The sequence below is a fragment of the Rhinolophus ferrumequinum genome, chromosome 23 (genome assembly GCF_004115265.2).
Source record: "Rhinolophus ferrumequinum isolate MPI-CBG mRhiFer1 chromosome 23, mRhiFer1_v1.p, whole genome shotgun sequence".
NCBI lineage: Eukaryota > Metazoa > Chordata > Mammalia > Chiroptera > Rhinolophidae > Rhinolophus > Rhinolophus ferrumequinum.
In genome coordinates this window covers 16007014-16019604 of record NC_046306.1, presented here as the reverse complement: position 1 = coordinate 16019604, position 12591 = coordinate 16007014, and the positions used below count along the sequence as shown (strand labels likewise).

At 55.5% G+C, this 12591-nt stretch overlaps 1 protein-coding gene across 1 annotated transcript; it reads right to left on the bottom strand.

Annotated features, from left to right (window-relative positions):
* Positions 1-1879: 1879 nt before the first annotated feature.
* On the bottom strand, positions 1880-5380 carry MAFB (MAF bZIP transcription factor B). Its single transcript, XM_033095028.1, has one exon. The coding sequence runs from the start codon at positions 4732-4734 to the stop codon at positions 3763-3765; it is 972 nt and encodes a 323-aa protein (XP_032950919.1). The 5' UTR covers positions 4735-5380; the 3' UTR covers positions 1880-3762.
* Between the last annotated feature and the right edge of the window lie 7211 nt (positions 5381-12591).

Below are 12591 nucleotides of genomic sequence, written 5' to 3'. Positions count from 1 at the left end.
GGGCCAGTGTGTGAGCCTTTCTGCTCCCAGGATGGAAAACCAACCTTTGGAGTTTGCAACCCTCCCTGGCACAGAAGACTTCTTGGCACAGAGTCCAAGTTAATCTAGAGGTAGAGACTGCCAGTCCCCTTGAGACGATTCCAAAGGCAGCCAAGTCCCCACTCCATGGAGTGTGGTCCTCAACCTTACTCTCCTGACCAGTGCAGCAGCCAGGTTTCTCCCCGTGCCCCCACCCCGCCGAAACCTCTTTCGCCCCAAAGGGGAGACACTTATACATGTGGATATATTCTTATCAAGTTCTGTGCACAATGACCCAACTAATCACACACCCTTGCTCCTTCATCAGTGCACGCAGGCAGTTACTCCACAGCCAGACTCAGTCTCCATCCATCTCCCAGATCACAGGCAAAGCCTTCCCTGCCAGATACCTATTTGGGTTGGTGAAATGAACTTGGAATTTAATTCAAGCTGGCATCTCTGACTTCTCTCCTACTAAACAACACCAAATCACCATATAAATGTAAACCACTGGTATTATTTGCATCATTTCTTTTTGGATTGTTCCCCTTGTCTTTGCAAAACCGGACCACCACCCCAGGTCTCCAGGGACCCAGGCCAAAATCTGTTCTCTGCTAGTTTTGCCTCGCCCTCCCCTTCCTTCTCCCTGGCTCTGGCTCCTGGCTGGGGTGCTGCTGCTTGGGTCTCCTGCACCTCCCCCTTTGTGTCTTGAAACTCTACGTTAAGAACTCCAGGCCAGAGAACCACAGGGCTGGAAGTCTGAGACTCCCAGAATGCAGATATTGTAGGTCCTAAGAGACTAGAAGCCCCTCAGACCCAGCCATCATAAAAGGAACAGAGAACTATTCTGGGATTTGGGGGAGGGGAGTCCTCCTCCGACTCTCAGAGGTGTCTGAGGCCCATCCTGAGTTATAGACAGGATTCTGAGAAGGAAAAGAGGGGTTTGGGGCCACCTGGAAAGGCACCGCTCTTTTCAGATTCTGGAAAAGGAAAGGTTCTCAGGCCACCAGGCTACCGTTCAAGCTGCTACACCAGAACTATGATACCCCCGAGTTGGGGAGTCACTGACATCCTGGTTGAGCCATGCAGAGCTCTTCTGGGAGGCTGAGGGCTCCAGGACGGACTGGCAGGTGCACCCTGGGCACAGAGGGGCTTCCTGTCTGAAGGGTCTTACACCCCAAGACCTGACTGGATTCCACCTGCTTCCACATGCCCTGGGTATAGGCCACATGCCCATGGATATAGGCCTCCCCTGGGAGTGGGCACTCTAGCTCTGGGCAGCTCAGGTTGCTCCCACGGAAAGGCACTGGGCAGGGAAAAACTGAGAACCTTCAGCCCACGTAGGATAGCCCAAATGGCAGAGTCAGCTGAGCATGATGTCCAGAAAGATCCTGCTTCCCTATCAGGGTGGCAGCTCTCAGAGTCCTGGGCTCTACCAGTCTCTACCTCAGAGGCGGCAGGCTAACAGGAGGCCAGCCCTGAGGCCCAAGACTGAAAGCCTCACAAAAGTGGCCTGTGTCCTCTTTCCACTCACAAACAGACTCCTGACTGGGATCAAGGTCTACCTAGGGTGAGAAGCAGAAAACACGTTTGAAGCTCATGTACACACACACACACACACACACACACACACATACACACTCACACATTCAAAGGAGAGATTTGCTGGGGACTTGGTCTGTTTCTCCATTGGCCGGGGGGTTGAGAGTACCCCTCAAATTGGTGTGACTCTTGAAGAGGCAAGAGAAGAAAGTCAAAGTCGGGCGAACGCGGAGTCCCTCTAAATAAACACCATTTTCGTGGTTTTAATAAGCAAAATAGGAAACCATTTTAATAACCAAAAAACAGAAACCAGTCTGAATAAAACTACAATAGACTAGGTTTTAATATTTTCATATCATAAGCAGGGTTTGAAATTGATCCCTTATTTTACATGAAATAAAAACAATTTCTGTTGCAGCAAATTTGATTTCAACACAGTTGAATCCGTAAAAACCAAAGCTCGTTTCTGATGCATGACGAATATCCACAATATTTAAAACTGCAAGCACCATGCGGTTCATACAATCTTGTTATTACTGTTAATTTATCAACTAATACAAACTCAAAAATGCATCCGGCCAGCAGCGCCAGCAATTTCAAACGGGAACTAAAAAATACGCTTTCATTTTGGTATTTTTGTCAGTGCAACTTAAATCCTTTTACTGACCTGCAGGAAAAAAAAAATGTAATGATAAAGAAAAACACCCAGCTCTTCCCTATAACTACTATACAACTGAAGGGGAGGGGGTCAAAACACCACCAATAACTGGCCTGATATCTCAAAATCAAGGAAAGAAACACACGGAACGTGTTGGTCTAAAGAACGCACTTGAAAGTTGCAAAATTACTTGCCAATGTTTGGGTTTCCAGTACTTTCTGAGTGTGGCGGTTGGTTCAACCCAAGTTCAGGTCACCACTGGGCAGTATCCGAGCTGGCCAAGCTGCGCACCGCACCGTAAGAGGCACCGGGACCCCGGCAATTAGTGCGAACTTGAAAGGTTGCCAAGGGATCCTGGGGTGATTCTGATTGCAATAAAAAGCAAACTAGATCTGTTTTCCTTTCCTTTCTTGTTAGGGGCATCAATTTAGCCATAAGACAAGGTGGGAGCAAGGACTTTCTGGCCCTTCCAGGTTTGGAAATCCACAGCTGCCCTGGCACTTGGGAGCTGGGACCCAGTCCCCTTTCTCTCAAAACCAACAAGATGGAAAACTAAAGCGGGAGGGGAGAAAACATGCAACTTCCAAAGGTACCCCAAGACTAAGTTGTTTTCTGATGCAAAATGCCCAGAACGGCTTTTTTTTAGTTACAAAAAAGAAAAATGCCATAATAATAAACCCAAACAAAGACACTCAGCTTGCTTCCACGTTCTCTAGGCGGTTTGGCGGGCGGGTATTTACAAGCCGGCAGCCGGGACTGAAACCGGCAAGCAGCCCCCATAGTTTACTAACTGCGTTCCCTTCCCACTCAAAGAAACAGGGGTTATGATCCATGATCAACAACATGCTAAAGTTAAACAAGAAAATGGTACAAAATAGAAATTATTACCATACATGTCCAGCATGCAGGATTAATATTTTTAATGCAGATTTTCGTATTTTTTTCTATATAATCGAGCAGGCAATAAAATTGATGAGATTTGCGCAGAACGTCCTAACTGAGGCCCGCGTCTCTGGGCTGAGAGCCAGTGTTTTCCGGACCCTGGACAGACAGGTCCCTCTGTCCTTCCTTCCTTCGCTCAGCCTCGCCTCACGCCTGCCAGGACGCCAGGGTCCCTCTCCTCTCCTCGCTGCTCTCTTCCTGGGCTGGACTGCGCTCCAGGCAGCGGCCCCGGCTTAACGCACAAAGTTCAGAAAGCCAGGAGTCTCTAGGCGGCCTTGGCGATTCCTCGGGACTATGCCTCGCCGCCCTCCAGCCTGGAGAAAAGTTGCTCCGGGACTTCCCACCCCCTCGTCTCTCTTTGGCTCTGCTCGAGTCTAGGAGGCGGCGCTGGCGCGCGCCGCTCTTGCCTTAGCCAAGGTCCCCTGCCTGCCCGCGCGCCCTCCCGTCGCCCGCGTCCCGCGCGCCCTTTCTCCCTCTCTCTCAAGTCAAACAGGTCAAGGCTGGGGCTGTGGCAGGGACAGGGTCCAGGGGAGTCCGGGGCTGGGAACATGGGACGGGGAGTCCGGGCCCGGGCAAGGGCGGGGGGCCGGACCCGCCACGACTCACAGAAAGAACTCAGGAGAGGAGGGGCTGTCGCTGGTGGAGCCCGCCTCCCTGAAGCCGGAGTTGGCGAGTTTCTCGCACTTGACCTTGTAGGCGTCTCTTTCGCGGGCCAGCCGGGACACCTCCTGCTTAAGCTGCTCCACCTGCTGAATGAGCTGTGTCTTCTCATTCTCCAGGTGGTGTTTCTGCTGGACGCGTTTATACCTGCACGACTGGGCGTAGCCCCGGTTCTTCAGGGTCCGCCGCTTCTGCTTCAGGCGGATCACCTCATCCTTGGTGAAGCCCCGCAGGTGGCGGTTCAGCTCGCGCACGGACATGGACACAAGCTGGTCGTCGGAGAAGCGGTCCTCCACGCTGCCGCTACCGCCAGCCGCTGTCGCCGCGGCCGCTGCGTGCGGCCCAGGCCCGGGGTGGCTGGTGGGCAGCTGCTGCGCGGGGCTGGCCGCGCTGGAGGGCGGCGGAGACGCTTGGTGATGGTGGTGATGGTGCGGGTGAGCGTGCGGACCCAGCTCGTCATGGGCCACGCCGGCGCCCGGGTACGCGTGGTGTGGGTGTGGGTGGTGGTGGTGATGGTGATGGTGCGCGCCTCGGAAGCCGTCGAAGCCCTGCAACGGCTGTGGCACTGGGTGCGAGCCGATGAGTGCCTCCACCGCGTCCTCGGGAGTCAGGTTGAGCGCCTCTGGGTTCATCTGCTGGTAGTTGCTCGCCATCCAGTACAGGTCCTCCAGGTGGGTCTTCTGTTCAGTCGGGCTGAAACTGGGCGACGAGGGTACCGAGCTACACGGCGTGCTGAGCGGTGTGGACGACACCGAGCCGGCGGGCTGCAGGCGCGTGCAGGGCCGGCCCGGGCGCTCCGCGCGCCCCAGCGGCTCCTTCTTTACGTCGAACTTGAGCAGGTCGAAGTCGTTGACATACTCCATGGCCAGCGGGCTGGTGGGCAGCTCAGGCCCCATGCTCAGCTCCGCGGCCATCGCTGACGCGAGGCGCAGCCGCCGCCGCCGCCGGGAAACTTTGCGGCCGGCCGGGGCGCGCCGAGCCGGGAGCGGGGACGAAGAGCGGCGAGCCCGGGAGGCGGGGAGCCGAGGACGCAGCGGGCCGGGGCCGCTGGCCAAGCCTTTGTCTGGGGACGCGGCGGCGCGCCGGAGAGTCCCGAGGCTGCCTGCGTCGCCCCAGAGCTCGGGGCTGTGGCTGCGCCGGGGCCGGGACGAGCCGGAGGGGTGAAGAGGCGAGCGGGGCGCGCGGCTGTGCGGAGGGGAGGCGCCGGGCAAGCGCCCGCCGCTCGCTCTCGAGCTCTCTTGCTCTTGGGCTCTCGATCGCAGCCGCTCGCAACCCGGCGGTGCAGCTGTGCTGGATCCGGCGCCGCTGCTCCCTTTTATCGCCTTCCTGATGTCACTAGAGCACGGGGGCCCAGGCGGCCCAGTGCGCTGGCCAATGGCTGCTCGGCCCCCGCGGCCCCGCGGCGCAGGGCGGGGCGCGCCTGACAGCTCCTCCGCCCCCCGCGTCAGCTGACTGGAGGCCTGAGCAGCCCTGGAGCCGCGGAGGCCTGGCGAAGGGCTGGAGCCCAGTGGGACGGCCGGCCGGGGCCCAGCCCCCCACACCCTCCAGGTCCGGGCCTCTGTCTGCTCGCTTTCGGTGCCAGTCCCCCCTCTAGGCCAGGCCGCCGCTTCCTTTCTTTCGCGGGCGCTCTTCTCCATCTTTCCCCTTTGCTCCCCCACCCCTAGGCCGTGTCATCCCCCAAAGAGGCTCAGAATGTACGCCGGGACGACACCTCTCGGGCCTTTTGTTCCTAAGCCTCCCCCGCCCAGTGGGGGACGCTCCGTGCGCCTCGCGGCTGCGGGCCTTGTGTGTGCAGTGCATGCCTGGGTTTCTGCAGGGTTGCGTATATTTGTGTTAGGGAGTGAGATGGGTTGGGGCTCCAAGAGTTGTGTTCAAATCCAACTCCCAGCCTCAAGGACCCTCCTCGGACCAAGCAGCGGCGGTTCCCCTTCTGGTGGGTGCGAAGGCTCGGCCCTTGAGATAGGACTCCGCTGGCCCTGCCGCTCCCCGCGCTCACCCCACCCACAATGCACGAAAGAAGGGAGCGGGTTAAGATTCTGCCAAAAGGCGCTGAATCCCTTTCCCCAGTCAGGCTCATGGAACCCTGAGTTCCCTGAGGCTTGGGGCTGAAGCCAGCCCAGGACGGTGCTCCGGGAGGCTCTCGGCTGCTGGGGAACCGGCCCTGTTATTGTTTGAACGTTTTGTAACGATTAAACAGATCCCGGCCTCAGCCCGCCGCTGAGAGGCTCAAACAGGCATAAAGTGCGACCCCAAGTGGCCACTGTGAGCAAAGGCGCGCGGAACAGCGGGGTCCGCAGCGAGAAGACTTGGACGTCGCCTCGGACCCAGCTGGGTCCTCCTAACTGGGCCAACCCAAGTCAGCCCACGACGTAGGCTGAATGCGCAACGGAGCCCAGGTTCGGTTTCCCAGTACCATGCACAGGTTCTCTGTTCCAGTCCTCGGACTTCCGCGTTGAGTCCCCTCCATGAAACTACGCACCCCAGCTCTTGGGACGAGGCGGGTCCCCCTTGGCAGCTCTCAGCGAGGGAAGGTCATAGGTCGAGTTAGGCCGGTGGCCAAAAGCGGGAACTCGCCTGCAAGGGGCCCAGGGCTGTCCGGTGAGAAACCTCCCCAAGCGCAGACGGGGAGCGGGGCCGGAGGGCACCGCACTAAGCATCCAGACAGGTCTCAGGCACAGCGCACCCTCCCTACTTGGGTTCAGGTTGGCCTAAAATCAGAGGTTCTTCTCGCGACCCCGGCGGGGGCGCAGAAACCGGATAGATCGCAAATTCGCTGTACGCGGAGACCCGACCCGCCTGCCGCGTCGCCTTCTGCGCTTCAGCCCTGGGCGCGCGCAGCGAAAGGCAGGAGAAGCGCGCGCTGGGTGAGTGTGTCCCGGCCGCTGCTTGTGCAGGACCAGCAAGACTCCACCGCGCGCAGGGTTCAGGTGGACCTCACCAATGCGGGCGCAGCCAGACTTTTTTTTTTTTTTTTAAGGAAGGTATAATATTTGCCTGCAATTAATCTGAAAACTATTCTCTTGCGCCCTCGGTGATGCTGGGGGGAATGTGGTCTTAGGTCGCCTATTTTAAATAAAATGAAAATATTTTAACTAAAACTTGGACTAAAAGGTTTGGATCGTCAAATGTAATACTGAGAGAGCCCGTCTTCAACCCTCTGCAAGAAGCGTGCTCTCCGCAGAAACGATTAAGCTGACTCCAGGGAGAGAGTCTGGCCCAAGCCGCTGCCTGCCCCTGCCCGAAGCTGGGCGCTGGGGAAACGCAGCCTCCCTCTCCCCGTCGCCTTGGCACGCAGGGAGAGCACATTCCGACCGCGGCTCAGTGGGGGCACGTTTCGAGGGCGTGCTGGGTCGGCCATCTCCGTCTGTGCAGACGATGGCTCTGGTTTGAGGGGGCCCGGGCTGGATAAACGCGCTGTGCTCTCTCCGTGCCACTGAACGCCCTCCTTACGGGCCATAAGAGACCCGCGGCTCCGAGAGCACGCCTGGCTCTGTGGACTTCTGCGAACGCACCCAGGCAGCCGGACGGATTTGTGCTTTCCCTGTGTCCCCTTAGGTCGTCCTGACCCCCACTATCGAGGACCGGGACCCAAGCCTCAGGAGTGAGGCCCATCGAGGCTCTATGGTTTCCTTCTGCCCCAGCTCTGCGGTGCCAAACCACCCGCTCTCCTGCAGGCGTCCTGCGCCGTTTCAGGGTCTCTAGAACTCGGGCTTTGTCTGGGCAGGCGCGCTCTCCTTTGTCCCCGTACCTCTCTCTCCGTTGCGGTCAGTTCCATCCCCCGGGCTCTGACTGAGGTATCTCTGTCCATCCCTAAGGCCACCTTCCCCCGCAAAACCCGTTCCTTTGCCGCTGTCGCAGCCTAGGCAGTCCCTCCTCTCCCCAACCCCACCAACAACCTCGACCAAAAAATGTTGGAAACTAGTGACAGAGACACCAGTTTGATCCGGAGTGAAGGCCGCTGCAGGGTAGCAGACCTCATTTGGAGGCCCGGCCTCCCCCACGCGGCTCTACCACAGGGTCGAGGTATCCCAAACCTTACGGACCCCACTCGTGACAGCCACCGCCAGCCACCGCCTCTCAGCGCCTGGGAACTGGGGATCAGAGGGCCTGGCTCCCCATCAATGGGTATACAGCAGCATCCAGAGGCTGCACCCCATCCCTAAAAGACAAGCGGGGTGGGTGGGGGAAGAAGGAAAAAAAAGAGAAGGAATGGTGGGAGAAATGGAGAATCGAAGAGAAGCAAAGGGTAGGAGACCAGGAGACACCGAAGCAGTGCGTGCAGTTTCAAGCCTCTTTTGAAGGGAACCCGAACTAGACTGGCGGCGGCCAGAGCCCTCTACGGAAGTTTGTTGTCTCCAGCACCCAAAACTCCAATTTTAAGTTTTCTTCCTAAAGCAACCACCTCTCCCTACCCACCCCAGGTTGGGCCAGAGGCGAGGCTCCTGGGCGCATCACCTTGGCATTCTTCAGCTACAGATGGGGAGCGAGAAGGCTCTGCGCGGTTCGAGCCACCGCGGACGCTCGGGGCACTCGGGGTAGGAGTGGACCAAGAAGTTATTCCTTTGGGCTGCACCGGGTCCCCGCCAAACGCCGGATTTGAGGTTCGCCGCGCCGCTTCCGCCCGCCGCAGCTCCCCAGCCAACTAACCCGAGAGGGGCCCCGCCGCGCGCTCTCCCGAGCGCCTCCAGCCTAACGCTGTGCTCGGGGCAGGCGCGCTCAGCCCCAAGGAGCCGGTACACCCGTTGTTTCCCGAGGGCTGCAGGTGTTTGGTGTGCGAGTGGGCATCTGTGTGTGTGTGTGTGTAGGGGTGCGGTGGGAGGTGTGCGGGAGGGTGTGTGTGTGTGTGTGTGTGTGTGTGTGTGTGTGTGTGTGTGTGTGTGTTGGGTGGGAATGCAGGGCACACGGAACTCTTAGAATCGCAGAACCCACAACTCCTGGCCTCGGCGCTTGATGTGTTCCAAAGTTGGATTAACCCGGGTGGCCCAAACGGAGGCCGGGGGTCCCATGGGCCCCGGTGAGTCCTGCCAGAGAGGAGCTTGAGTCTGGGGATCCCCAGGAGCTTGCCTTCTGCATCTGTATCACCAGATGTCAGATCACTTGTCACCTCCACAGAGTGCTGGGGTCTCTGCCCGCTTTGGGGGGCGGGGAGTGAGGTATGGGAAGTGGGGAGGGGGCCGGGAGCATTCTGTTGCTCCCACTCCCTCTGAGCTTCCCAAGGTCTGTGGCCTCCAAAAAGAGGCACGAGACTTCTCCCTTCCTATCCTTCTTTCCCAAAGGCAGCTGTCACTTCCACTGTCCCTTGCCACACACAATGGCCATCAGATTCCAACCCAGTGCTTCCAAAAAGGTTTCCTTGGGCTTTTGGGTCCCGGTGGCCTTCAGCACCCACAGGACTCAGGGGGTCTTAGAAGGGAGCCAGAGTTACCCAAATCTGCAGAGCCTTTTCCCAGTTCCCTCCCCTGAGGAATCAAGGACCACCCCCTGCCACACACACACACACACACACACACACACACACACACACACATACACACGGGAATTTATTATTGAAACTATTTCACCTGCTTTTTAACTTTGTTTTAATGTGAATATTAGAAAATATTTGTTTATATATTGGTTTACATCCTATTGGAACCACTGGACAGTGTTGCCGCCAATAAAGACAGGATATTTTATAATAATCTTCACTCCTGTATGTATGGAGATTTGCAAAGCCTTTGTCTTTCACTTTTCCCTCCAATTCTCACAACTCTAACAGGTAGCAACTATTATTATCCTTATTTTACAGAGAGGTAGGCAGGCAGGCAGACGGGTAGGTAGGTAAATACAGACAGATAGCAATATCCTTAGAGTTTTATCAACTCAGTCATCACCAGTGCCCTTTGAGTGGGTAGAATTATCCTCATTTTACACAAAGGAGGACGATCTGAGAGGTTAAAAGATTTCTTTAGTTACACACTGGTGATGAGCTGGAGCTGCTGCCCCCAAGTCCAGTACTGTGAATGCTGTGAAGCCTGTGGTCTCTATCTTGACTGGGGGGTATCTGGGGACCCAGGTGTCAGCACAGTTCTCCAGCTGGTCTCCGGGTCAGGATTTCCAGCTCTCCACAGACGTAGTGGTTCCGGTCAGGTCACTGGCTGAGCCTCCACCAAGTGCCAAGTGTCTGATGAGGGCTCAATTATAATGGCAGTGATTAATGGGCCTCCTTGTTGATGGCAGGCAAACGTCCTGGGCTCCTCCTTCTCTTCCTCTTCCCTGACTGTGGGGCGGGAGCGGGAGAGAGAAACCAAGGCAGGATACAAGCCAAAGGAGAGAAAGTTTGCAGTCCTCTCATCCTGTCCTTTACCCTTGGCCTCAGCCTGATGTCTCATCTTGGCCTTGATCTTTGGTCCTGCCCCTGGCCTGAGTTTGACCTTCAGCCCCCATTCATCCAGCTCTTAAAAACCAGGGGAGAGGAGGGCAGGGGCAGGCGAGATGGCGAGATGGCGAGATGGCTCGATGCTGAAGAGAAGTTCACTGCCACTCAAAGCCAGTGAGGGATGACTAGCAGGGCTCCCTTCCCACCATCACCGCCCGTGACTCTAAAATCTGATGGGTGCTCCCCAGGGCTGAGGCCCTCAGCTTCGTCACCTGTCTACTCCTCAACCTCAGGATCTCAGCTTCTCCATCCATTGCCTTCACCCTCATCCACGCCACCCTCATCTTTTGCTTGGATGACTACAGAGGCCTTCGCTCGGCCCCTCTTCTCCTCCACAGGGCAGTGAAGCCAGTGTCTATGTCATATGACCCTCCTCATTCTACCTTCATCCCCTGCTCCCCGGCTTAACTACAGATTCCTTGGACCCTTGGACAAAGAACCAAAGTCCTGAGCAGGGCCTTTCCGTCCCTCTCACTGCATCCGCCTCGTGAAGCTCTCAGATACTGCCCTCTGTGAGTTTTCCCGCAGCCAAGCTGTGTTCTTCCGACACGCTTTGCACATGGCACTCCACCCCCCGCCTAGAATGCGTCAGTCTCTTGGTTCTGGAGGACTGACACAAAGGAGGTGGTCCGTGGCTCTTCCCAGGCCCAGAGGGACTTGGGGTGTATCTGGGGAGAAGAGCCCAGGAGCCAGTCACTCTAGGGACACCACATACACTGCAGTCGCATGGCACGGCTCACACCACTATCCCTTCCCTCTCCAAGTTGCATCAGAGTTGGGGGAAGCTTAGGAGATAATACAGGGAAGGTCAAGGACGGGCTTTGGTCAGCTAGTCCAACTGTTTTCTATTTACGAAAATGTGTTACAAATACAGCTTCTTGAGCTACAGTCTGACTTGGTAAGTCTAAGCAGAGCCCAATAACTTATATTTTAGTAAGCTCCCCCAGGTTAACTTGATGTCTGGGGTCCAAAAAACATACTTTGTGAAACTAGATGGAACTTGACCATGAGCTCCCGGAGGAAGACACTGTGATGGAGTTGTCCCTGTGTCCCTAGCGGCCAGGAGGAACTCCGTTACAGTTGTGGAAGAATGAATGAATGAATGAACAAATGAATGAAGTCAGCAACTAGGCAAACACTGGTGCTTCCTTGCAAGATGATGTCTTGGAACCCTCAAGCCTTTCCTGCATGCCCTCCAGCCCTCTCCTCTCTCTCAGTTGTCATACCTGAACCAATCTCTATTCCTTCCTCCTCAGACCAAGGACCAGCTCAGAGGAAATCAAGATGATTTATCTGAGTGATCCTGTCACACTGGCCTCCCCTCTTTCCTCCTTCTTTATCTGGATGCTCTTCAGGGGCCTAGGGATCCAGTTTCCCACCATATGCTCATCACAGCTTTGGGAGTAAGCCTCTGGGTACAGGGTAAGTGGGTGGCACCGTCCCACTGCTGGGACCTATTGCCTGGACTGATGGAGAGGATAATGTTGTTTTGCCGCTGTGCCCAAGCCTAAGCTCATTTCAGCCAGGAGCTGCTATGGTCACTCTGTCTCTTTCTTCCCTTTCTTCTTTTAAAAATGAATTATACAGGCCTACTTTCTCATTGTAAAAAATGCAACAACATAGTTTTAACATCTATGTCTAGAGCTACAGCTTGCTTTTTATTTTTACTCAGCAACTTCTGTGTCAATATGTCCCGATCTTTTTTTTTTCTTTTTTTTTTTAACGAATGCATGGCAATTCATCCAATGGATGCGCTGTAGTTTTTTATCCAGTCTTGTATTTATGGACATTTAAGCTACTTCCAATCTTTCACTATTGCAAACAATGCTGCAACAAATAGCTTTTTACATGCTCTTTTATTTTTTGGCACGTGTGCAAGTATTTCTCTAGACTAGATAGCAAGAAATGAAATCGCTCAATTGAAAGATGAACACATTTGTAATGTTAATACTGTCAAATTAGCCTCTAAGAAGATTGTCCCTATTTAATTTCCCATCAGAAATATATGAAAGTAACCTGTTTCGCCACAGCCACACAATGGATTTTATCACGGTTTCTCAGTTTTGTATCCATGCTATTTATGTCCATTCTACGACCCATCCAGGGAGAGGAGGGCACAGAGATAGGCACAGCTTTGGTCCTCCCATCCAGGGAACTGCAGACCTTCCCACTGCAGATGGAGAAGTGGTGTGATGATGATGCACCCCCAGCAAACGAGCCCTTGAGCCCTTGGTTCTACTGAGGTGGGAGGAGGTGGGGGGGAGTTGGCCACTAAGGTTTCCGAGTGGAGGTGACATTTAACTAGGCCTCTGAACGCTGAGCAGAAATTTATCAAACAGAGAAGTACATGAAA